The 25,831-nt window shown below is 67.6% G+C and overlaps 1 protein-coding gene across 1 annotated transcript; it reads left to right on the top strand.

The window, feature by feature from the left end:
* Positions 1-17,931: 17,931 nt before the first annotated feature.
* On the top strand, positions 17,932-25,547 carry LOC142823569 (uncharacterized; the record flags this gene model as incomplete). The annotated part of the gene is made up of 7 exons (XM_089771453.1): positions 17,932-18,025; positions 18,945-19,032; positions 19,737-20,759; positions 21,448-21,514; positions 22,127-22,320; positions 23,022-23,113; positions 23,762-25,547. Coding segments are annotated over 7 exons (2,526 nt in total), but the record flags the coding sequence as incomplete, so codon positions are not given.
* Positions 25,548-25,831: the final 284 nt, after the last annotated feature.

The raw sequence follows: 25,831 nt of genomic DNA, 5'->3' as shown, positions 1-25,831 counted from the left end.
CGGTGCCTCCTGACACGGGTTTGGGGCGCCCCTGACCCTGCACCCCCCTCCGCAGCCAGGGGGGCTCTCAGCCGGCTCACACCCCACGGTGCCTCCTGACACGGGTTTGGGGCGCCCCTGACCCTGCACCCCCCTCCGCAGCCAGGGGGCTCTCAGCCGGCTCACACCCCACGGTGCCTCTGCAGGATCCAGCCCCCGAGCACCCCACGGACGTGTCCTGCCCCTGCCCCTCTGGCCCATCCCAGCGCTCCCAGGCCCCCTGCTCCCAAAGGGGCCAGACAGCCCCGCTTACCGTGTCCTGCAGGCTCCCGGCCCCGCGGCCAGCCGCTGCGCTGCGCTGGGACTGGGCGGAAAGGCCCGTGAGCCTGTTTCTCCAGGCTTAGTGGGTTGTGAGGTGTGAGGTGGCGGGGGGCTGTTGTCACATTCGCTCCTTGCTGTATTGTGCGCTGTGCGCGCGTGCCTCAGTTTCCCTCCCCCCTGCAGCACTCTCTGCGTGAGGCATGACTGGCTCCATGTGTGTAGGAGGCCTGGACCCCTGGGGAGCCAGCCTGATGAGATTGATAGAGACTCTGTTCCCAGAGAGGGACAAAGCGTATGGCGGGGCTGTCGCCAGGAGGGGAGCTGGGTCTGGGCTTGGGCCGGTCTCGGCTGGGCTGTGGGGACTGAGGTTTTAGATCAAGGACGGGGTGCGGCCCCTTCCCCCCAGAGGACTAAGGCGCTGCCCTCGGTGTCTGTGTCCCCGAGAGCCGATCCACCTTCCCCTCGACCGGCCGGGAGAGTCACGCGGCTGGGGACGGGGTGCAGGGTCGGGGACCCCGGCGCGGTGCCACAGGAGACAGCAAGGCCAACAGCTGGCTACACCGCCAGTCGAATCCCGCCAGGCGCAGTCTCCCCGCAGCGTTTTCCAGCCGGCGGGCCGGGCGCCCCCTCGGGACGGGCCACGCTCGGTACCGGTCCCTCTGCCTCGGCCTTGGGGGTCCGTGTGCGACCCCCCCCGATATCGCAGGTCCTCGGAGCTCCCTTCCCAAGCTGGGCTCCTCGAGCCGCCTGCTGCTTCCTGCCCGGCTCCGGCTCCCTCGTCCGCTCCCCTGGGAAGTGCCGTCGGGAGGGGCCCAGGTCCCCAGGGCCTGCAGGACCCCGCGTAGGCCTCATAGGGGCCCCCTCCGGCCTCAGCTTGCACCGGGGGGCGGATACACAAGCAAGGGAGAGGCAGGGCAGATCCCCCCAGCCCCTCGGCCAAGGGTGACAGGGTCGGGACCCCCCATTTGCGTGGAAGATGGGCCAGGCAGACCTCCCCTGAGCACGCGGGGGGGGGGGGTCTTTCCACAGCACGCACCGCAGTGACCTGTGGGGCGGAGAGCGGGGAGCACGGCCCGATGGGAAACCTCTGCTCCGGCCGGCCCCCCCCAGCCCGGGCCCTAGCCGGCCTGTTTCAGTCCAGGCCCAGCCGGTCTCCGCATTAGGAGCCCCCCGCCCGACGGGCCAGTCCCTGCGCCGCCCGCTGTGGGGCACCCCCTGGGGCCGCCCGTCGTCCTGAACGGATCTGGGGAGCCGCGGTCGGGACCCCCCCACCCGCGAGCACCGGGCGCTCTGCCTGCATCCACGGCTGCATCCGCTCCACCGGGATTCCCTCTGCTCCCCCGGCTGGCGCCCGCCCGGGACCCCCGATCCAGTCAGGCTCCCCGGAGGGGGTCGCTCGGCAGGGCCTGCGGTGAGCAGGTCTGGGTGGCCCTCCCCTGTGTGATGAGATGTGACATGGCGTTGTGTGTCTGTGAGCGTTGTGTGTGTGAGCATTGTGTGTGTGTGAGCATTGTGTGTGCACGTTGTGTGTGTGTGCATTGTGTGTGTGTGAGCATTGTGTGTGCACGTTGTGTGTGTGTGCATTGTGTGTGTGTGAGCATTGTGTGTGCACGTTGTGTGTGTGTGCATTGTGTGTGTGTGAGCATTGCGTGCATGTGTGCATTGTGTGTGCACGTTGTGTGTGTGTGCATTGTGTGTGTGAGCATTGTGTGTGCACATTGTGTGTGTGTGCATTGTGTGTGTGAGCATTGTGTGTGCACGTTGTGTGTGTGAGCATTGCGCACATGTGTGCATGTGTGCACGTTGTGTGTGTGTGTGTGTGCATTGTGTGTGTCTGCGCGCGTTGTGTGTGTCTGCATGTGTTGTGTGTGTGTGCACGCATTGTGTGCGTGGGTGTTGTGTGTGCATTACGTGTATATTTGTGCACATTGTGTGTGTGTGTATTTGTGCACGTTGTGTGTGTGTGCGTGTTGTGTGTTTGTGTGCGTTGTATGTGTGTGCATTGTGTATATTTGTGCACATTGTGTATATTTGTGCATGTTGTGTGTGTGTGCGTGTTGTGTGTGTGCATTGTGTGTATTTGTGTGCATTGTGTGTTTGTGTGCTTGTCTCTCCCAGGAAGACCACGGGCGGGCGCGTGAGCCAGTGGTGGAGAAGCAGCCCCTGCGCCCTGTGACTCGCAGGCGGCTGCGCGGCCAGGAAAAGGGGAAGCCGCGTGGGCCGGGCGGGTCGGTGGCAGGCTGCAGGAAGAGGGTTCGTGGCCTCCTGCGGGTGCCTTTCTCCGGGAGCTTGGCAGCAAAGGGGAAGCGCCTTTGCTCCGCGGCTCGGCAGGGGCCGGCTGACTCGCAGCGCCCGGGTTTCCCAGCCGTGCGGGGCTGGAGCGGAGAGTTCGGGGCTGCAATCCGAGCGCTCAGACTCAGGGATTAGCCGCCACTTGCTGGGCCCGGGCGGGGAGGGGGCAGGAAGCTCCTGGCTCTAGAAATCGGGTGGGAGCCCGAAGGGATAATTAATGCAAAGTGGGGAGAATCCAGATTCCAGTGACACCTCCCCCCCCCCCCCCCCCCCGGGCCATTCCCTCCTGTTCCCAGCAGATCCTCGTATCCCGGGGCCACCGGCCCCACCCCAGAGCTGGTCACCGGCCCCACCCCTCAGGCCAACGCACACCAGGGCCATGACACCCAAACCAGGCCCACGGCCCCAACCAGCGCTGGGGAGGGGCAGGCGCCCGAGAGGCCTGTCTCCCTGTCCAGGTGTAACCAGCGCTGGGGCGGGGCAGGCGCCCGAGAGGCCTGTCTCCCTGTCCAGGTGTAACCAGCGCTGGGGCGGGGCAGATGCCCGAGAGGCCTGTCTCCCTGTCCAGGTGTAACCAGCGCTGGGGCGGGGCAGATGCCCGAGGGGCCTGTCTCCCTGTCCAGGTGTAACCAGCGCTGGGGCGGGGCAGATGCCCGAGGGGCCTGTCTCCCTGTCCAGGGGTAACCAGCGCTGGGGCGGGGCAGACGCCCGAGAGGCCTGTCTCCCTGTCCAGGTGTAACCAGCGCTGGGGCGGGGCAGATGCCCGAGGGGCCTGTCTCCCTGTCCAGGTGTAACCAGCGCTGGGGCGGGGCAGATGCCCGAGGGGCCTGTCTCCCTGTCCAGGTGTAACCAGCGCTGGGACGGGGCAGATGCCCGAGGGGCCTGTCTCCCTGTCCAGGTGTAACCAGCGCTGGGGCGGGGCAGATGCCCGAGAGGCCTGTCTCCCTGTCCAGGTGTAACCAGCGCTGGGGCGGGGCAGATGCCCGAGGGGCCTGTCTCCCTGTCCAGGTGTAACCAGCGCTGGGGCGGGGCAGATGCCCGAGGGGCCTGTCTCCCTGTCCAGGTGTAACCAGCGCTGGGGCGGGGCAGATGCCCGAAGGGCCTGTCTCCCTGTCCAGGTGTAACCAGCGCTGGGGCGGGGCAGACGCCCGAGAGGCCTGTCTCCCTGTCCAGGTGTAACCAGCGCTGGGACGGGGCAGATGCCCGAGGGGCCTGTCTCCCTGTCCAGGTGTAACCAGCGCTGGGACGGGGCAGATGCCCGAAGGGCCTGTCTCCCTGTCCAGGTGTAACCAGCGCTGGGGCGGGGCAGACGCCCGAGGGGCCTGTCTCCCTGTCCAGGTGTAACCAGCGCTGGGGCGGGGCAGACGCCCGAGGGGCCTGTCTCCCTGTCCAGGTGTAACCAGCGCTGGGGCGGGGCAGATGCCCGAGAGGCCTGTCTCCCTGTCCAGGTGTAACCAGCGCTGGGGCGGGGCAGATGCCCGAGGGGCCTGTCTCCCTGTCCAGGTGTAACCAGCGCTGGGGCGGGGCAGATGCCCGAGGGGCCTGTCTCCCTGTCCAGGTGTAACCAGCGCTGGGACGGGGCAGATGCCTGAGAGGCCTGTCTCCCTGTCCAGGTGTAACCAGCGCTGGGGCGGGGCAGACGCCCGAGAGGCCTGTCTCCCTGTCCAGGTGTAACCAGCGCTGGGGCGGGGCAGATGCCCGAGGGGCCTGTCTCCCTGTCCAGGTGTAACCAGCGCTGGGGCGGGGCAGATGCCCAAGAGGCCTGTCTCCCTGTCCAGGTGTAACCAGCGCTGGGGCGGGGCAGATGCCCGAGGGGCCTGTCTCCCTGTCCAGGTGTAACCAGCGCTGGGACGGGGCAGATGCCCGAGGGGCCTGTCTCCCTGTCCAGGTGTAACCAGCGCTGGGGCGGGGCAGATGCCCGAGGGGCCTGTCTCCCTGTCCAGGGGTAACCAGCGCTGGGGCGGGGCAGATGCCCGAGAGGCCTGTCTCCCTGTCCAGGTGTAACCAGCGCTGGGGCGGGGCAGACGCCCGAGGGGCCTGTCTCCCTGTCCAGGTGTAACCAGCACTGGGGCGGGGCAGACGCCCGAGAGGCCTGTCTCCCTGTCCAGGTGTAACCAGCGCTGGGGCGGGGCAGACGCCCGAGAGGCCTGTCTCCCTGTCCAGGTGTAACCAGCGCTGGGGCGGGGCAGACGCCCGAGGGGCCTGTCTCCCTGTCCAGGTGTAACCAGCGCTGGGGCGGGGCAGATGCCCGAGGGGCCTGTCTCCCTGTCCAGGTGTAACCAGCGCTGGGGCGGGGCAGATGCCCGAGGGGCCTGTCTCCCTGTCCAGGTGTAACCAGCGCTGGGGCGGGGCAGATGCCCGAGGGGCCTGTCTCCCTGTCCAGGTGTAACCAGCGCTGGGGCGGGGCAGATGCCCGAGGGGCCTGTCTCCCTGTCCAGGTGTAACCAGCGCTGGGGCGGGGCAGATGCCCGAGAGGCCTGTCTCCCTGTCCAGGTGTAACCAGCGCTGGGGCGGGGCAGATGCCCGAGGGGCCTGTCTCCCTTTCCAGGTGTAACCAGCGCTGGGGCGGGGCAGACGCCCGAGGGGCCTGTCTCCCTGTCCAGATGTAACCAGCGCTGGGGCGGGGCAGACGCCCGAGGGGCCTGTCTCCCTGTCCAGGTGTAACCAGCGCTGGGGCGGGGCAGACGCCCGAGGGGCCTGTCTCCCTGTCCAGGTGTAACCAGCGCTGGGGCGGGGCAGACGCCCGAGAGGCCTGTCTCCCTGTCCAGGTGTAACCAGCGCTGGGGCGGGGAAGATGCCCGAGGGGCCTGTCTCCCTGTCCAGGTGTAACCAGCGCTGGGGCGGGGCAGATGCCCGAGGGGCCTGTCTCCCTGTCCAGGTGTAACCAGCTCTGGGGCGGGGCAGACGCCCGAGGGGCCTGTCTCCCTGTCCAGGTGTAACCAGCGCAGATGCCCGAGAGGCCTGTCTCCCTGTCCAGGTGTAACCAGCGCTGGGACGGGGCAGATGCCCGAGGGGCCTGTCTCCCTGTCCAGGTGTAACCAGCGCTGGGGCGGGGCAGACGCCCGAGGGGCCTGTCTCCCTGTCCAGGTGTAACCAGCGCTGGGGCGGGGCAGACGCCCGAGGGGCCTGTCTCCCTGTCCAGGTGTAACCAGCGCTGGGGCGGGGCAGATGCCCGAGGGGCCTGTCTCCCTGTCCAGGTGTAACCAGCGCTGGGGCGGGGCAGATGCCCGAGAGGCCTGTCTCCCTTTCCAGGTGTAACCATCGCTGAAATCTGGAAAGATACAATAGAGAGTCTGCCTGTGAGCACGACACCCAGCCCTTTTCATTCCTCCAGACCCGACGGACAGTTCACGTCACGCTCTGCCCAGGTTTCAGGAGGGCCTGGAACCATTTGATGCGCTTGCTGTTTAACACGGGATACACTGAAAGTTCACGAGTAGCTCGGTACTAATGATGTTTGTAAAAGACCAATCGTGAAGCGTGCTGAAACGGTGACTGGAAACACCTCATGCTAAAACACACAATCACAGTCACAATGCTTCTTGGCTATTGTCGGTGAATAAACATAGAACAACACAGCAGAGAAACGTACTCACCTGGCCCGCTGTGTCAGAGGGAAACTGAGGGACCCCACCTCCTGAATTTGATGACAACGGTGGGATAATTCGCCCTAAGCCCTTGAAGGGCAGAACCTGGCCTGCCTACAGAACAGAACACCGGTAAGCATATGGGATTCATTACAGCCAGCAGCAAGGAGATTTGCAAATGAAAAGAGTCTTTTAAACAATAATCCGTCACCCCCCCCCCCACACACAAGAGGGTAGAAAAATGTTCTTTGTGTCTTTCATAAAATTAGAAGAAGCTGGTGCCAGCGGAAGAAGGACCTAAAATACCCTGGCTCTACCGTCGCGCCAAAGCTTGTGTATTTGTCTTGTGGTGTTTGTGTAAGTGCTAGCGTTGTTGTGGATTGTGTTAGTAGTGCATTAGGCAGCAAAGGGTTAATACGCATGTGACGTAGTGGGGGTACCTGGCTGGTTTCTATGCTGCTGGCTCTGGGGGATCCCCCACTGGCTGCCGTGGGTACCACGACCCAGCAAAACAGGATGAGTCACTATGCAAACCAGTGGCCAGACACCCCCCATGGAGAGGAACAAAGGAAGGTGGAATGCTGCCTTGGCTGGGGGGCAGGGCTGGAAGTGAGGGAGTTGGTTGCTGGCTGTCGGAGGGCATGGAGGAGAGCCTAGGAGAAGGGGCTGGAGTTTAGGGGCCCAGTCTCCCCCATCTCAAGGGGGCCTGAGGCATCCTAGCCCAGTTCCTGTGACCAGACTACATCTGTGCTGCGCTGTGCTGGAGGAGCAATAAACCACCCTCAATTCCACTGGCTGGTACAGTCTGTTTGTGCCATTTCGGGGTGCAGGAGACGGGGAACCCCCAACGCGCCGTCACACTGGTGTCGGAGTGGGATGCACTGCACCCCGTGGATGGAGCTTCCAGCGGCAAGCGACAAGGCGCAGTAGAAGCAAGAGCCCTGGAGCCAGGCGTGCTGGAGACAGAGCGAAGCGGTTCCTGGGAATCGTGGGGCGCTGCAGCACTAGACTGGTGAGTCTGCACCGAGGGGCCCAGCGGGCAGATGGCCTACGCCCGACTCTTGAAGGCAGAGCTGGTGGGGCTGTGCAGAGAGAGGGGCTTGCCTGTGCGGAAAGCAACCAAGGCCCAGCTGATTACCCAGCTGGAAGAGAATGACCAGCCACGGGGCCAGGATCTTGTCCCCAGGGGAAGCAGCCAGACCCCCCCTGAGAGTGTGTCAGGCTCAGAGAGGGGGAGGAGCGCTGGAACCCACCGGAGAGATGAGACAGCGTCTCCCGGGAGGCCTGCAAGCCGTAGCCCATCTAGGGCAGGGGCCAGACCAGCGGAGCTGCGGCGCCTGGAGATCCAGCTGCGGATCAGGGAATTGGAAGTAGAGGACCGAGAGAGGGAGCGCCAAGATCGAGAGAAGGAGCGCCAAGATCGAGAGAGGCAGCGGCAGCATGAGCTGGCCATGGCAGAGCGGAGAACCGGCGGGGCACCGGCTGCGCCAAGTGCGGATGGGCCCCAGGGTCCCAGGACTGCCAGATGCTTGGAGAGGCTCGTGGTGGCCCAATTGAAGGACATGGGCGACATAGACGGGTTCCTCAGTGCCTTTGAGAGGGCCTGTGGACTGCAACGGGTTCCCCCAGCTGACTGGCTGCAGGAGCTCATCCCCGCACTGAACCAGGAGGCGGCCGGAGTGCTCAGTCAGCTGGAGGACCTACAGCCAGGGGATTACAACCGAGTCAAGGAGGCCCTGCTGCACAAGTTCGGGCTGACCCCCGAGATGTACAGGAAGAAGTTCCGGGGGGTACAGAAAGGGCCACGGGAGACCTATGTGGACCTGGCCTCCCGCATGGCGCAATACTGCCGCAAGTGGGTGTCTGGAGTCGGAGCCCAGACCGCAGAGGAGCTGCTCAAGCTGGTCATGATGGAGCAGTTCTATGAAGCGTGCCCACCCAAACTGAGGCTGTGGCTCAAGGACCGGAGACCAGAGAACCCCCAGGAGGCCGGGAGACTGGCGGATGAGTTCACGGAGAGCCGGTCCGGGTGTGAACGGGAGTCCCGGAGAGAGAGGGAACCGCGCAGAGATCGGATCTCGGCTGAGCGACGGAGGGAGTCAACTACGGGGCGAGACCAAGGAACAGGTCGTCTGCGCCCCAGAGAACCAGCCAGGGCCTGGACAGAGACAGCCCAAAGCCTAACTTGCCATCGCTGTGGGCAAAAAGGCCACAAGAGGGCTCAGTGCACCAGGTCCCAGGACCGGGGACTTTCCAGGGTTAACTGGCTGGGGCGGGAGGAAGGGCAGGCTGCCCCAGAGGCAGGGGCTGGCAGGCAAACCTCAGCTCAGAGAGAGGGGAAGGATGCTCAGTGCACCTCCCCTGGGAGGTCTGATTCTCAGGAGGCGGATTTCTCCGTGTACCGGGTGGGGGCAGGACGGCCCCTGCGGAGCGAGTGCCTCATACCCCTGGAGGTGGATGGTAGGAAGGTGACGGGCTTCTGGGACACGGGGGCAGAGGTGACTCTGGCCCGATCCGACATAGTGGCCCCGGAGCGGATACTACCCCACGCGCAGCTGACCCTGAAGGGCATAGATGGGTCCCCGTTTAAGGTGCCTGTAGCCCGGGTGCATCTGAAATGGGGGGCCAAGGAAGGCCTCAAGGAAGTGGGGGTGCACCCGCACTTGCCCACCGAGGTGCTGATGGGGAACGACCTAGAGGAGTGGCCCCATGAATCCCAGCGGGCTCTAGTCACTACCTGGAGCCAGAGCCAGCGGGGGGCTGACAACGTAGGTCCAGGGAAGGACTCCTGGCAGCGTCCTCAGGGTCCCATCCCAGTGGACACGGGGTCCAGCCAGGCTGGGACTCCGGACCTAGGCAGAGGTGGGGGACAGGTCCCGATCCCTGCCTCAGCAGCTGAATTCCAGGCTGAGGTGCAGGCAGACCCCTCCTTGCAGAGGCTGAGGGACCAGGCTGGCCTCCGTGCAGCTCAGCCCCGGGGGAGAGGTGGCCAGGAGAGATTCCTGCGGGAGCGTGGGCTCCTGTTCCGTGAGTGGCTCCCCCCCAGGAAGGCGAGGGCATGGGGGGTCCAGCGGCAGCTGGTCGTCCCCCGAAAGTATCGCCTCAAGCTGCTGTATTTGGCCCACGATGTCCCCGTTGGGGGCCACCGGGGGATCCGGAGCACCCGGCTGAAGCTGCTCCAGCACTTCTATTGGCCGGGAATCTTTACAGCCGTGCAGCGGTACTGCCGGTCCTGTGACTCCTGCCAGAGGGGCGGGAAGGCCCAAGACAGGAGGAAAGCGGCTTGGGGGTCTCTACCCCAGATAGACCCTCTGGGCTTGCTGAGAGAGTTATGGGAGGGGAAGTCCTCCCTGGATGGAGCTTCGGGGGTGGAAGCCGCCCTGGCTGTCCAGAGAAGGCTCGCTGGGCTCATGGCCCCAGCCCGAGAGACCCTGGCCAGAGATCAAGGCCAGTGGAAGGGTGGGTGTGACCCCCGAGGACAGGCCTGTGCCAGTCGCCCTGGAGCGGGGCGGCGAGTGGACAGAGGGAAGCCAATTCATGTGGGGCCTCGCCACGGCCGGCCCGAGTCAAGGGGAGCACCCATGTCCCCAGGTCGGGTTCCCACGCAGAGGACCCGAACTTCCCTAGGTCACGAGCGGAGTGACCCTGCTCAGTTCGCTCTCGGAGGGGGGAGAACTGTGACGTAGTGGGGGTACCTGGCTGGTTTCTATGCTGCTGGCTCTGGGGGATCCCCCACTGGCTGCCGTGGGTACCACGACCCAGCAAAACAGGATGAGTCACTATGCAAACCAGTGGCCAGACACCCCCCATGGAGAGGAACAAAGGAAGGTGGAATGCTGCCTTGGCTGGGGGGCAGGGCTGGAAGTGAGGGAGTTGGTTGCTGGCTGTCGGAGGGCATGGAGGAGAGCCTAGGAGAAGGGGCTGGAGTTTAGGGGCCCAGTCTCCCCCATCTCAAGGGGGCCTGAGGCATCCTAGCCCAGTTCCTGTGACCAGACTACATCTGTGCTGCGCTGTGCTGGAGGAGCAATAAACCACCCTCAATTCCACTGGCTGGTGCAGTCTGTTTGTGCCATTTCGGGGTGCAGGAGACGGGGAACCCCCAACGCGCCGTCACAACGCACTTTGACTACACTTCCAGAAACCAGAGTCTGACAGGCAGAGGGCAAGGAAAGCCGGTCTCATCCCGTGGCAAGGATGGAGTTAAAGGCCAAAGACGCACAGGACACAAGGGTGGAAATGAAAAGAATGAACTTGAAAACCATGCAGAGCACAAGGTTCAATGACTAAGAAGGGGGGGACGATGTGGAAACATTGGTTACAAACAAATCAGTGTTAATGGGAACGTTGTAATCAACGTCCAGCCTGCAGCCCCGCTGGATGTCGGCACATTTGGAAGTGGAAGGCCATGGGACACCTGCCCTGGTGATGGCGGGGGCCGTACCGTACAGCCCTGGGAGGGGACAGCGGTTACTAATTCGCTTGGGAGCCAGGAGAAGCAGTAAAGAAACGACTCCAAAGCTGGTATCCGGGTCCGGTCTACACTGGGATGTTGTGTTGCCAAACCTGCCTTGTTTTGAACTAAGGGAGCTGTGGAGACGCGCCCCGAGGACTTTGACAACAGGGAGCAAGTTTACTGTACAAGGCAACTTTGGGCAGGGAAAAGCATCCAGTTTTGGCAAATGGTGGAGCCGTTCATGATGTAAGGGGGGGCTGTCTGCTCTGTCCCCGGGGTCCCCCTGCGCTGGGCTGTGCGATTCCCACTGACTCCCCCACGTGACGTAGTGGGGGGCTGTCTGCTCTGTCCCCGGGGTCCCCCTGCGCTGGGCTGTGCGATTCCCACTGACTCCCCCACGTGACGTAGTGGGGGGCTGTCTGCTCTGTCCCCGGGGTCCCCCTGCGCTGGGCTGTGCGATTCCCACTGACTCCCCCACGTGACGTAGTGGGGGGCTGTCTGCTCTGTGCCCGGGGTCCCCCTGCGCTGAGCTGTGCGATTCCCACTGACTCCCCCACGTGACGTAGTGGGGGGCTGTCTGCTCTGTCCCCGGGGTCCCCCTGCGCTGGGCTGTGCGATTCCCACTGACTCCCCCACGTGACGTAGTGGGGGGCTGTCTGCTCTGTGCCCGGGGTCCCCTGCGCTGGGCTGCGATTCCCACTGACTCCCCCACGTGACGTAGTGGGGGGGCTGTCTGCTCTGTGCCCTGGGGCCCCCCTGCGCTGGGCTGTGCGATTCCCACTGACTCCCCCACGTGACGTAGTGGGGGGCTGTCTGCTCTGTGCCCGGGGTCCCCCTGCGCTGGGCTGTGCGATTCCCACTGACTCCCCCACGTGACGTAGTGGGGGGGCTGTCTGCTCTGTGCCCAGGGTCCCCCTGCGCTGGGCTGTGCGATTCCCACTGACTCCCCCACGTGACGTAGTGGGGGGCTGTCTGCTCTGTGCCCGGGGTCCCCCTGCGCTGGGCTGCGATTCCCACTGACTCCCCCACGTGACGTAGTGGGGGGCTGTCTGCTCTGTGCCCGGGGTCCCCTGCGCTGGGCTGCGATTCCCACTGACTCCCCCATGTGACGTAGTGGGGGGCTGTCTGCTCTGTCCCCGGGGTCCCCCTGCGCTGGGCTGTGATTCCCACTGACTCCCCCACGTGACGTAGTGGGGGGCTGTCTGCTCTGTGCCCGGGGCCCCCCTGCGCTGGGCTGTGCAATTCCCACTGACTCCCCCACGTGACGTAGTGGGGGGCTGTCTGCTCTGTGCCCGGGGTCCCCCTGCACTGGGCTGCGATTCCCACTGACTCCCCCACGTGACGTAGTGGGGGGCTGTCTGCTCTGTGCCCGGGGTCCCCTGCGCTGGGCTGTGCGATTCCCACTGACTCCCCCACGTGACGTAGTGGGGGGCTGTCTGCTCTGTCCCCGGGGTCCCCCTGCGCTGGGCTGTGCGATTCCCACTGACTCCCCCACGTGACGTAGTGGGGGGCTGTCTGCTCTGTCCCCGGGGTCCCCCTGCGCTGGGCTGCGATTCCCACTGACTCCCCCACGTGACGTAGTGGGGGGGCTGTCTGCTCTGTCCCCGGGGCCCCCCTGCGCTGGGCTGTGCGATTCCCACTGACTCCCCCACGTGACGTAGTGGGGGGCTGTCTGCTCTGTGCCTGGGGTCCCCTGCGCTGGGCTGCGATTCCCACTGACTCCCCCACGTGACGTAGTGGGGGGCTGTCTGCTCTGTGCCCGGGGTCCCCTGCGCTGGGCTGTGCGATTCCCACTGACTCCCCCACGTGACGTAGTGGGGGGGCTGTCTGCTCTGTCCCCGGGGCCCCCCTGCGCTGGGCTGCGATTCCCACTGACTCTCCTTCGTGACGTAGTGGGGGGCTGTCTGCTCTGTGCCCGGGGTCCCCTGCGCTGGGCTGCGATTCCCACTGACTCCCCCACGTGACGTAGTGAGGGGCTGTCTGCTCTGTGCCCGGGGCCCCCCTGCGCTGGGCTGCGATTCCCACTGACTCCCCCACGTGACGTAGTGGGGGGCTGTCTGCTCTGTGCCCGGGGTCCCCCTGCGCTGGGCTGCGATTCCCACTGACTCCCCCACGTGACGTAGTGGGGGGCTGTCTGCTCTGTGCCCGGGGTCCCCCTGCGCTGGGCTGCGATTCCCACTGACTCACCCGCATGTGGATGGGCCCAGACACCCCGTCCCAGCCTGGGCAGGGAACAAGGCTCTTCCCAGGAGAGACAAAGGGGGGAGGTGGAAAAAGCCGCCACCGTTTGAGCCGTTAGCAACGTGCTCTGTGGCCCGTTTGGCCGTGCAGGTCGTAGTTTGTGGCCCTTCGTTGGGCCAGACGGGTTCCCGTGGGAACCTCCTCACGCTGCTTCCTGTAAAGATGCGGTTCCGTGGAGCCTCCTTCGTTCCTCCCACAGTGGTTTCCCGCCAGCGTCCCGCCCTCAGCCTCACCTTGCTCCCTGGACGGCAGGCGCGCTGCGGCCCTTCCCGGGAGCCAGGCAGTGCAATTGGATGCTTGTTGCAGGGGCAGGCGTGTTCATTCCAATGCAATCAATGGGGTGTCTATTGTTTCGAATTTGGAGTAGTTGTCCTGGGGGTAGATGTGGAGCATTGCGGGAATAGCTGTATTCCGGGAGGCTCCCAAGGCACACCAGGAAGTGTGCACAGGGCCAGCCAGGTGGAGGCATCCGGCGCCCAGGCCCAGCTGTGGGTGTGACCTGTCCCGAGTAACCGGGGAGGGAGAAGGGGGTTACAGGAGCTTTGAGGCTGTCACTGCCCGTGGGGATGTGTCCAGGGCGCTATTCCCAGGGCCGCAGGGTCTCTTCTCGAGTGGGAACAGCTACCTTAGACCCCGGCCGTTTCCTCCAGAGCTGGGATGATATTTTCCCACGTGCTCTGTGTTGCGTCTACCCCACTGAATCCCACGCGCCCCTTGGGGAGATCCCTTTGTGGTCAGCTCTGGGTTAATCCCTTTCACCCCTTTTTCAAGAACACCCGCCTCTGGCGCCAGGCGTGGGCTTTGAGCAGCCCTCAAGTGTGAAATCCAGGGTCCCCGTTTTGGCAGGGGGCGGGGGGGGCTCCTGCCCCCTACCCCTCCATAAATGTTGCCCTTGCTAAGTTCTATCTATTCCCGCACTGCTGGAAAACCCGGGCGCTGCAGCCCCCGGCCGAAGAGCCTGCGAGTCAGCCGGCCCCTCCCTAGCCGCCGAACAAAGGCGCTTCCCCTTTTGCCGCCAAGCTCCTGAAGAAAGGCACCGGCAGGAGGCCACGAACCCTCCTGCTGCAGCCTGCGACTGACCCACCTGGCCCACGTGGCTTCCCCTCTTCCTGACCGCGTGGGAGAACGCGCATCTGCAAATCGCAAGGCGAAGGCGGCTGCTTCACCACCACCTGCACACTCGCCCGCCCGTGGTCTTCCTAGGAGAGGTGCACACACACACACACACAGTGCACACAAATACACACACACACACAATGCACACACACACACAACCCACAAATACACACACACACACAACCCACAAATACACACACACACAATGCGCACACACACACACACACAACACACAAATACACACACACACACAACGCGCACAAAACACGCAGACACAATGTGCACAAATACACACAATGTGCACACACACACACACACTCACAAAACACGCACACACACACAACGCGCACAAATACACACACACAATGCGCACACACACAACGCACACAAATACACACAATGCACACACACACACCCGCTTTCCTCTGGAGCCCTTCGCCTCACAACCGCAGACTCTGCCCTTCACGCTCTGCCGGGGGCTGTGCCCAGCAGAGGGTGCCCTCTGGGTGCATGTCCCTCGCCCCACCATCCTGTGCTGCCCCCCGAGGGAGCCCCTCATGCTCACATCCCCCCAGTTAACCGTCTCCTGCCCAGCCCCACATCGCTGCCCAGGGGCCCTACGGGGGTGCCCAGCTCCCTGCCCAGGGACACAGGCCCCACGGGGTGGCGAGAGAGAAGCAGCCAGGAGCGCTACGTCCCGCGGGGGCGCCCCACGCCGGGGGGCCGGCCGCACCCGCCAGCTGCCCTGTCACATCTCATCACACAGGGGAGGGCCACCCAGACCTGGTCACCGCAGGCCCTGCCGAGCGACCCCCCCCCCGGGGAGCCTGACTGGAGGCTCCGCTCGGCCTGGCTCCCGCCCGGGACCCCCAATCCAGCCAGGTCGGGCTGCCCCAGCAGGAGCCAGATTGGGGCCGGCCTGCCTGTGGCAGGTGCAGGCTGGTGCCCAGCAGCCCTGGCGGGTTGGAGGCTGGGAGGGGCCGTGGACCTTCCAGCGCCCCACGGCTCCTGCCCTCCCACAACAGGACGCTGAGGCCTGGCACGCTCAGTGCAGCAGCTGCGTGGATGGGGCGAGGGCAGCCACGCGGGGCCGTTCAGCCGATCGCCAGTATCCCCGAGCAGGGAGAGGGCCCCTGTCGGATTCGCCCCCCCACTGAGCCGATCCCCCCAGCCTGCGCCCCCTAGAGGGGGACACACCCCATGTGCCAGCCCCTGCCCCATGGCTCTCGGCCCGGCAGCCGGGTGCCTTTGTGGCAGGAGGGGAGAGGCTGCTCACGGGGCCACCTGAAAACCAACACGTCTGGGAACCGTGATCCCCTCCCCCACAAGAAGGGGCAGGAAACGCCTCCCCCGCCGACCCGCCAGGGCCCCTCACCAGTGCGTCCGGGCTGCTACAGGTGTGGGGGCAAGTTGTCAGGCTGAGTAGGCACCATTTCTGGGAAGGACGGCCCTGCCTCTGCCCCTGCCCCGGCCCCAAATCCGCTTCACAAACTCTCCCCTACGCCTCGCTCCCAGCCACGGGAACTCCTTAGGCCCAGGCTTGGATGGACATTGCTGGGCTCAGGGGGTGCTGAGCCTGGGTGGGCCTCGGCGTCTGCACCCTCGGATGGAAACAACCCCTGTCCGTGGGCAGCGGGGCGTGGCACCACCCGGCTAAGGCCAGGACTTCTCTGGGGCGAGTTCTCAGAGCACCCACCACAGAGCAGCTGGCCCAGAGCCACGAGGGGGACCCTGGAAGGGACCTGCCCCCCTGGGGGCTCCAGGCCTGTCTCCAGGATGTCTCCGACAGCGAGGCCCGTTCCCGCGCCCTGCCTGCCTTCGCCAGCCGCCCCGGGTCGGCCCACGGGCAGCCTGGGAAGGGCCACGGGCTGCAGGAGGAGGGACGGAGACACCCACTTCCTCCAGGCCATTCACCCTTTCACAGCTGGGGGGGCGCGAGGGGCTCCTAGCCCAGCTCCTTGCTCAGCAGCAGGCAACCAGGCAGCTGAGAGGGGCTGGCTGGGGGCTTGCCCCCCCGACTGTCCCAGCCCAGAGCCCCCTCTCCCCAGTGCCATTTGGGTGGGGTGGGGGCTGCAGCCGCACACCTGGATCCCGGTTACTCGCCCTGCTTCCTGTGAGTAGGGAGCGAGGGGAAAGGGCAGCGCCCGCGGCGTTCCTCCCCTGCCCCTCCCCTGCTGCAGCCTCCCCCCCCCGACGATGGCGCCCTTGGCCCCTCCCCCACACATCTGCCCTGAGCCCCTCCTCACCCCAAGCTCCTGTGAGGCTTCGTTTCACCCAAATGAAATGAATGGGGAGCAGGTTTAAAACTAATAAGCAAAAGTTCTTCTTCACACAGCGCGTAGTCAACTTGTGGAACTCCTTGCCAGAGGAGGCTGTGAAGGCCAGGACTATAATAGAGTTTAAAGAGAAGCTAGATAATTTCATGGAGGTTAGGTCCATAAAAGGCTATTAGCCAGGGGATAAAATGGTGTCCTTGGCCTCTGTTTGTCAGAGGCTGGAGAGGGATGGCAGGAGACAAATCACTTGATCATTGTCTTCAGTCCACCCTCTCTGGGGCACCTGGTGCTGGCCTCTAGATGGGCCTTTGGTCTGGCCCAGCACGGCCGTTCTTATGTTCTTAGGCTCCCCCATCTTCACCTCCACCCTGAGCCCCCTCACTCCACCCGACACTCACATGCCTTACAGGTACCGCTGCATCGGCCCCCCAAGGGGTGTGATATGACCGCGCGGTACCCCCCCCACACACAACACAATGACAGCGCCCACCCTGCCCGGCCCCCGGCTCCCCCGCCTGTGCCCGGCCCCCCGCCAGCCGGCAGCAGCCGGGCCAGGAGAGCCCACGGGAACTGCGCCCCAGGCAGCTCTGAACGCGGCTGGCACCGGCAGGGCAGCGGGACGAGGGGCCCACGGAGCAGAGGCAGGGCGGGCGGGGGACAGGACTTGGTGGTCCCTTCCCGTTCTAGCAGTGCCCTTCGGCTGGCGCTGGGGGCCGGCACCTCGTTAGTACGTTCGCTAATTAAAGGCATCTTCATCCAGACCAACTGCGTGCGAGTGGCTCTGTCCCCCCCGGACCGGGGCAGTCGGCCTGTTCGCCGGAACGAACCCAGCCCCGGGCTCGTTTTCCTGCCCCCGCCACTGACCTCCGACCAGCCTTTCGGGGTCACTCCCCACGCAGGCTCACTGGCCCGCCCCCATGGCTCACGGAGGGGGAGGCCAAGGACTGGCGCTCGGGTCGCCCCCCCCACGAGGCGTCTCGGGGTTTGTGGGTCCTTCCTCCCCGACCCAGGCAGTACAAAAGGAACCCCAATTCTGCTATATCGGCCCCTTGCTCCCAGCGCTGGGCCCCCCTCGGGGCTGTGTGTCTTCCCCCCAGTGCTGAGATGCGGCTGCCTCTGGGGTGGGGACAGGGCGGATGTTCAGCACCCGAGCGCCCATCCACACCCCCCAGGTCACCCTCCCCAGCGCCCACCCATGTACCCCCAGTCTCCCCCTGCGCCCATCCACACCCCCCAGTGACCCCCAACCTCCCAGTCACCCTCTAGCCCCCAGACCGGCCTCGCTTGTGTGTAAACGCTCCAGCTTCGGGTTCCAGGAACCAGCCCGCAGGGGCGCTATTCTCCGTCCCTGCCGCAGGGGGGAAAGCACGCGAGGGGAAACTGAGGCACTGGGGGGCCCTGCGCCGGCCCAGCCGGGGGAGCGCCAGAGAGGAGGGGCCCCAGCATGGCAGTCCCGGGGGTGGGGGTAGGGCAGAACCCCCTGCCCCCCCGTTGACCCCGCCCTCTGCCCCTAGCAGCAGCACCTCCCCGCTCCGGAGCTCACCCCAGGGTCAGTCCGGAGGAGTTGGGGGGGGCAGCTCGCCCCGCCCCGGGGGTCGGGCTTCCTGGTTCAGCGCCGCCTCCGCGCCTGGACGCGGCCCCTCCCCCGCCCCAGCCGGACTGACGGACAGACAGACCCGGATCGGGCCCGCGGCGCGGGATCCGCCCCCTCCCTCGCACGGCTGCTGGGGCGCGGGGGGCCCCTCGGGAAAAGCGGCAGAGTGAGTGGGGGGGCTGGAGGGCTCCTTGGGGGGGCACCCGCATGGAGGGGCTGGGGCCCGGACGTTTCCGGGAGGGGAGCGGGAGCTAGTGGTTAGAGCAAGCCAGCAGCTAGCCAGGACTCCTGGGCTCTCTCCAGCTCCAGGAGTGGAGTGGGGGCTAGTGGTTAGAGCAAGCCAGCAGCGAGCCAGGAGGCCTGGGCTCTCCCCAGCTCTGGGAGGGGAGTGGGGGCTAGTGGTTAGAGCAAGCCAGCAGCTAGCCAGGACTCCTGGGCTCTCCCCAGCTCTGGGAGGGGAGTGGGGGCTAGTGGTTAGAGCAAGCCAGCAGCGAGCCAGGAGGCCTGGGCTCTCTCCAGCTCCGGGAGGGGAGTGGGGGCTAGTGGTTAATGCGGGGGGAGGGGAAGGCAGAATCCTTGGGTTTCCAGCACAGCCTCCCCATGCAAGTCACTTAATCTCTCTCGGCCTCAGTTTCCCCCTTGGGGGATCAGGACCCTCGCTCCATCCGGTCAAGGAGCTGTTTGAACAGGGCGTGCCCTTTGCTAGGGGTCTGTGCAGCCCCAGGGGCTCCCCAGTCTCTGGGGGATGTCAGTGTCTCCCCCACAATTATTAACTCTCTGCGGGGGAGTCCCCAGTGGTAATACCCCTGAGCCCTGCCCCAGCGAGGGCAACAGGAAGCTGCTCCGCCAGGTACTGCTACGGGCCCTGAGGCCGGGGCTGGGACCCTGCCCAGTGTCCGAACCCCCTGCAGAGAAGGGCAGCGGGGCCTGTGGGTCGGGCGCCGGGCTGGGGTCCCGGCCAGGCTGCCCCAAGCCAGCCCCAGCCCTCCCCACAGGGTGGGGGAGCGGCGACGTTAAGGGGGGCCTGTTCTTTGGACCCGCTGTGCCGTTAACCGGTGATCTGCCCGTTCCCTTCGCGCCGGCAGGATTCCCGCATGGAGGGACGGGAGCAGCCGGGGGCCTCGGATCCCCGCAGCGCCGAGGGGAGAGGGCAGCCGGGGGAGGCCTGCGCAGGTGAGGAACTGGCTTTGCCTGGCTGCTTTCCAAGGCGGCTGCTGCGACTTCACTGGGGCTGCAGGCGCTTTGGGGGTGGGTCGTTCTCCAGACCGGGGTGGGCACACGGGAGAAAGGGGCGGAGGTCGGTGGGATGGAGTTTAATACGGCCCAAGGCAAAGTGCGGCACTTGGGGGGGACCGATCCGTGTCACGCACACAAGGGGGGGGCAGGGTCAGCGGAAAGGGGCCTGGGGGTCAGAGCCGACCACAAGCTACATAGGACCCCCCAGGGCGACGCTGCTGCACAAAAAGCCAACATGACTCTGGGCGGCATGAACAGGCGTGTGGGGGGCAGGACACGAGGGGTCGTTCTCCCGCTCTGCTCCGCGCTGCTCAGGCCTCAGCTGGAGGGTCGGGTCCAGTTCTGGGCCCCGCATGGCAGGACAGATGTGGAGAAATTGGAGACGGGCCAGAGAAGAGCAGCAGGAATGACAACAGGTCTGGAGAACAGGAGCTGGAGGGAGGCTGAAGGAACTGGGCTTGTTCAGTTTGGAAAGGAGCAGACTGAGAGGGGACGGGAGAGCAGTTTTCAGGAATCTAAAAGGGTGTCACAAGGAGCAGGGGGAATTGTTCCCCTTGGCCTCTGGGGATAGAACAAGAAGCACAGAGAGGCCCCCGCCAGGCCGGCCGCAGCCGGCAGCTTTACCGTGTGGAATCCCGCAGGTGTCGGGCCGGCGAGCGGGGGCGCGGAGGAGCCCCCCTGAAGGTGGTGCCGGAGGAAACGGACCCAGGAGGATCCCCCGGGGGCGAGTGTGCCGCGGCCAGGCCGTTCCGGTGCCAGGCGTGCGGGCAGGGCTTCCGGCGGAGCACCCACCTCCTGCGCCACCAGGCCGTGCACAGGGGGGACAGGCCCCACCGCTGCCCCGAGCGCGGGAAAGCCTTCAGCCTGGGCTGGGACCTGAGCCAGCACCGGCGGGTGCACACCGGCGAGCGCCCCTACGCCTGCGGCCAGTGCGGCAAGGCCTTCGCCCACAGCTCCAACCTCATCCACCACCAGGCCCGGCACACGGAGGAGAGGCCCTTCCGCTGCCCGGCCTGCGGGATGGGCTTCCAGGCCAGCGCCCACCTGGCCGTGCACCGGCGCGTCCACACCGGGGAGTGGCCCTTCCCCTGCCCTGAGTGCGGGGAGCGCTTCAGCCAGCCGGCCAACCTGGCCCGGCACCGGGCAGCCCACGCCGGCCGCAAGCCCTTCCCCTGCCCCGAGTGCGGGGAGCGCTTCAGCCAGCCGGCCAACCTGGCCCGGCACCGGGCAGCCCATGCCGGCCGCAAGCCCTTCCCCTGCCCCGAGTGCGGGGAGCGCTTCAGCCAGCCGGCCAACCTGGCCCGGCACCGGGCAGCCCATGCCGGCCGCAAGCCCTTCCCCTGCCCCGAGTGCGGGGAGCGCTTCAGCCAGCCGGCCAACCTGGCCCGGCACCGGGCAGCCCATGCCGGCCGCAAGCCCTTCTCCTGCCCCGAGTGTGGGGAGCGCTTCAGCCAGCTGGCCAACCTGGCCCGGCACCGGGCAGCCCATGCCGGCCGCAAGCCCTTCCCCTGCCCCGAGTGTGGGGAGCGCTTCAGCCAGCCGGCCAACCTGGCCCGGCACCGGGCAGCCCATGCCGGCCGCAAGCCCTTCCCCTGCCCCGACTGTGGGAGGGGCTTCACCCGCAGCGCCCACCTCCTCCGCCACCGGCGGGTGCACACGGGGGAGTGAACCTCCCTGCAGCCGGGCCCCTGGAGACCGCATGGGGGGGGCTGGCACCTGGCGGCACCCATGTGCCCAGCGCCTGGGGAATCCTGGTGCCCCACGGTGCTCCCTGAACCGCTGCATTCCTGCCACCCCCCGGGATCCCCTTCACCGTGCCAGGTGCCTCCAGCAGCCAGCGGGAAGTGAAGGGGAAGTCCGGACCAGCCCCTGCTGGGTGCCAGGGGATGCCAGCCTGCCACGAAGTGGGGCCCGACAGACATTTCTTCTGATCTCAGGCAATGTTCCCTCTCCAGATTTTTTTGTGTGGAATAAATTTTGTTCTGTCCACCGAGGCGCGTGTGGCTGTGCACCACCAGTACAAACGCGTGCTGCCGGCTGTGGGCGCTCTGCCAGTCAGGGTCAGCGTGGGGGGGATGTGTGCTGGGGTGAATCCCCCGTAGCCTGGGGGGGCCAGAGGGCCGGGGTGCTGGGCGGAAGGGAGGTGACGGCTCCGTGGGCGTCTCCCCGGGCCCCTGACGCGCTGGCGTCGTGTCGCTTGCTCAGTACATGAGAGTAACGCAAGAACTCGTGTGTGTGAATTCCCCGGCCCCGGGGCCCTGGCTGGACTCTGCCTGCTTGCCCGGCTAGAGGGATCCCGGTCCAGGCACGTCCAGGCGGGCGGGCTGGCATCTTGAGGGACTGTCTCCCTAGGCCAGAAAACGGGCAAGTTGTGTCCAGGCACCCAGGCGCGGGAGGAGAGCGAGGCAGGCTAACTAAGGTGACCAAGGCCGGCCCGCGGGGCAGTGGCAGAGGGCGGGCTGTTTCCCCCCCGGGGGGGGGGGGAGCTGCCTGCCCAGAGCTGCAGCGAGCGAAAGGGACACGTGGTTCGCTGGAAGGGGTGTGTGTGTGTGGGGGGGGGGGAGGTTGAAATGCAGGATCCGGGGGGGGGGGGGCTGCTCCGGATCGGGAGGAATAAAGCGGATTCGAGTTTCCTCCCAGCCACGCTGAGTCCTGGGGGGGCGGAAATGGGGGGGGGGGCAGCGGGAAACGCTTTGTGGGGGGTTACGGGCCGCCCCGTGGAAACCTGCTGGGTCCGCCCCGGGGGCGGGGAGGCGGATCCGGGGCCGGGGGGCGGGGTCCGGGCCGGGCGGGGGGAGGCGGATCCGGGGCCGGGGGGCGGGGTCCGGGCCGGGCGGGAGGAGGCGGATCCGGGGCCGGGGGGCGGGGTCCGGGCCGGGCGGGGAGGCGGATCCGGGGCCGGGGGGGGGCGGGGTCCGGGCCGGGCGGGGGGAGGCGGATCCGGGGCCGGGGGGGCGGGGTCCGGGCCGGGCGGGGGGAGGCGGATCCGGGGCCGGGGGGCGGGGTCCGGGCCGGGCGGGGGGAGGCGGATCCGGGGCCGGGGGGCGGGGTCCGGGCCGGGCGGGAGGAGGCGGATCGGGGGCGGGCCCGGGGGCGGGATCGGGGCTCCCCCCGCCCCATACCGGGGTTGCCTTCCTGGGTCAGCGCCGCGCCCGGCCCGGGCGGCTGCGGGGGGAGCCGGGGAGCGGGCAGCGCCGCCGGGAGCCGCAGCGCCGGGGCCGGCAGGTGCGGGGGGGGCAGGCACAGGCGGGATACGCGGGGGGGGGGCAGACCCCCCCCATCCAGCCATGGGTCAGGAGCCGCCCCCAAGCTCCCCGGGGTGTTTCTGCCCCCCCTGCTGGAGGCGGCGGGGGGGGGATATCTGAGCATTCCGGGGGGGCCTCTTCCAGACCCCCCCCCCGCCCCACTCCGCCCTGTGGGTCTGCAGCAGGGACAGTGCGACCCCAGGGGCTGGGGAAGCCCCCATGGTATCCTGGTGCCCCCCTCGTCACCCCATGGGTCCACCCAGCCTGGGGCTCCCCTGGCTCCCGGCTCAGCCCCACAGGCCCGCCCAGCCTGGGACCCCCGGCTCAGCCCCACAGGCCCACCCAGCCTGGGACCCCCGGCTCAGCCCCACAGGCCCGCCCAGCCTGGGACCCCCGGCTCAGCCCCACAGGCCCACCCAGCCTGGGACCCCCGGCTCAGCCCCACAGGCCCACCCAGCCTGGGACCCCCGGCTCAGCCCCACAGGCCCACCCAGCCTGGGACCCCCTTCTCCCTTCCTGTCCCCAGGGAGAAGGGGCCCTGCTGACCCCCCAGGTTACCCCGGAAGCCCACCCAGCCTGGGGCCCCGCTGTCCCAGGCCAGGCCCCCGGAGCAGATCGGGGCCGACTGTCCTGCCGCCTCGCAGGCCCTGACCCCCCTGTTCCCCTCCCCCGCCCGCGCAGGATTCCCGAGCCCCGGACCGGCCACACTCTCCCGCATGGGGCCAGGGGCGGAGCCGCGTGTCCCGGGGAGACCCCGCGAGGCGCCCGCCCAGGTGAGGAATCGCTCCCCCTCGCTGGGGACCAGCTTTCTCCCGCCTGGGCTGCTTGCCTCGACGGCGCCGTTACTAAGTTGGCAGCAGAGGCCCTGGGAGGCAGCGTGGCCTAGTGGATACAGCACCGGCCCTGGCAGGAGAGCTGGAATGTCCCTGGCCTGCTGGGTGACCCCAGGCGGCTTTTCCCCTCCCCCTGCCTCAGTTTCCCCACCGGGGATAATGGGTCTGACCTGCTGTGCCGCTCAGACAGAGTCTTTCGGAACGGCTGGGCCAGTGGAAGCAGCTGGGGGCCACGTCCCTCAGTCCTACCCCACCCACCCCCGGCAGCATCGTCCCTAGGGCCTGGCGCGTGTCCGTCCATCCGTCCGTCGCCCTGCGGAATAGCTCCCAAGCTGGGGAGCCCAGCGAAATGGACGCGAACCTGCCCCGTTTCGCGCAGCAGCCCAGAAACGGCCCCGAGTCCTGCCAGGTTCCCCGGTGCCGCGGGTGAAACGCTGCCCGGCCCAGCTGCCCGCCTGCAGGCTCAGGAAGGCAGCGGGGCAGCTGGGGGCCCTCTCCCCAGCCCGGCACCTCAGCTGAGGGGCTCCCGGTCAAGGGGGGATTGCTTTTCGGAGCGGCGACCAACCAGTGTCCGGATTCCCCCTGCAGGCGAGGGGCCGGCGATGGAGGAGAATCCGGAGCAGGAAGGCCCGGAGGCAGCCGAACCGGAGGGGAGGCTCCTGGCCCAGTCCCAGCGCCCCCCGCGGGAGGACGCGGCAGAGGAGGAACCGGGCGAGCCCCCGCCGAGCAGGGCGGACATCCCGGGGCCCGGGGCCCCCCCCAGAACCCCCCCGGGCGACCGACTCTTCACCTGCCCGGTGTGCGGCAAGGGCTTCGGGCAGAGCGCCCACCTGCTGCGGCACCAGGCGGTGCACACGGGCGAGCGCCCCTACCCCTGCCCGGAGTGCGGCAAGGGCTTCGCCCAGCGCTCGGACCTGACCACCCACCGGCGCGTCCACACGGGCGAGGAGCCCTTCGCCTGCGCCGAGTGCGGCCGCCGCTTCGCCCAGAGCTCCAACCTGCTGCGGCACCAGCGCACCCACACGCCCGAGACCCCCTTCCGCTGCCCCGAGTGCGGCAAACGCTTCCGTCGCAGCGCCCACCTGGCCACGCACCGGCGGGTGCACACGGGCGAGCGTCCCTACCCCTGCCCCGACTGCGGCCGCCGCTTCGGCCACAGCTCCCACCTGCACCGGCACCGGCGCGTCCACACGGGCGAGCGCCCCTTCGCCTGCCCCGACTGCGGCCGCCGCTTCGGCGTCAAGTCCACCCTGGTCAGCCACCGGCGGGTGCACACGGCCGAGCGGCCCTTCGCCTGCGCCGACTGCGGCCGGGCCTTCGCCCAGAGCTCCACCCTCCACCGGCACCGGCGCACCCACGCCGGCCGGCAGGGCTCCGGCCTGCTCGCCCACCGGCTGCGGCACGCCGGCCAGCGCCCCCGCCCCCCGGCCCGGACAGCCTTCGGCCAGCGCGCCCGCCCCTGCCCCGAGTGCCGGGAGAGCGGAGAGCCGGGCGCCGGCCTGTCTGCCCGCCAGAGACACCTCGTGGGGCAGGAGAGCCCGTCGGCACCGTGCTAGGCTGGCTGGTCCCCTCGGCGCCCGGAGACACCCCGTGGGGCAGGAGAGCCCGTCGGCACCGTGCTAGGCCGGCTGGTCCCCTCGGCGCCCGGAGACACCCCGTGGGGCAGGAGAGCCCGTCGGCACCGTGCTAGGCCGGCTGGTCCCCTCGGCGCCCGGAGACACCCCGTGGGGCAGGAGAGCCCGTCGGCACCGTGCTAGGCTGGCTGGTCCCCTCGGCGCCCGGAGACACCCCGTGGGGCAGGAGAGCCCGTCGGCACCGTGCTAGGCCGGCTGGTCCCCCCGGCGCCCGGAGACACCCCGTGGGGCAGGAGAGCCCGTCGGCACCGTGCTAGGCCGGCTGGTCCCCCCGGCGCCCAGAGACACCCCGTGGGGCAGGAGAGCCTCTTGCCACCTCGCTAGGACCAGCCAGTTGGGGGCATGCTCTCCTGCCTCCTCCCCCTCCTCTTCTCCTTCCCCCGGCTCTGCCACCCCCAGACGGCTCCTCCTCGCTGTGGGGAGAGAACAAACCTCCCCCCCCCGTTCTCCTGGTGCCACATCCTGTGTCCTGCCGGCGGGCGCTGTGCCCTGCGGGGTTGTGTCCCGGGGCTTGGCCAGGCGCCGGGAGAGGGGGCCCCATTCGCGCCCTTTTCCCCACCTCTCCCACGGCCGGTGCCCCCTTGCCCACGGGCGGGGCTGCAGGCTCCGTGCCTGCTCCATCGGGGAGTGGCGGAGGGTGTTGGGGCTCCAGCCGGGCCCCTCCTGCCACCGTGCCACCGAATTCCCCTCTTCCCCTCCCCGGAGCACTGGCCGGGCCAATAAACACGGAGAGCAGCCTGCGGCTGGCGTGGGGCTCTGGTGTGTGTGTGTGTGAGATCCCTGCCGGGGGGGGGGGCAGGACTGGGGGGGGTCTCTGATCCCTGCCAGGGGGGGCAGGACTGGGGGGATCTGGGGGGGTCTCTGATCCCTGCCGGGGGGGGCAGGACTGGGGGGTCTCTGATCCCTGCCGGGGGGCAGCAAGAGCGGGAGGGCGGAGGGGCAGGGCTGGGGGGTTCGTGTCTTGGAGCCAGGCACCGAGGTGCTGCACTGGGGGGGGGGGTGATGGTGGAGTTGCGCTGACGTC

The sequence above is a fragment of the Pelodiscus sinensis genome, chromosome 19 (assembly GCF_052426305.1).
Source record: "Pelodiscus sinensis isolate ZL-2025 chromosome 19, ASM5242630v1, whole genome shotgun sequence".
NCBI classification, from domain to species: domain Eukaryota; kingdom Metazoa; phylum Chordata; order Testudines; family Trionychidae; genus Pelodiscus; species Pelodiscus sinensis.
Note: the sequence above shows the minus strand (reverse complement) of the source record. Positions and strands in the feature narration are given on the sequence as shown.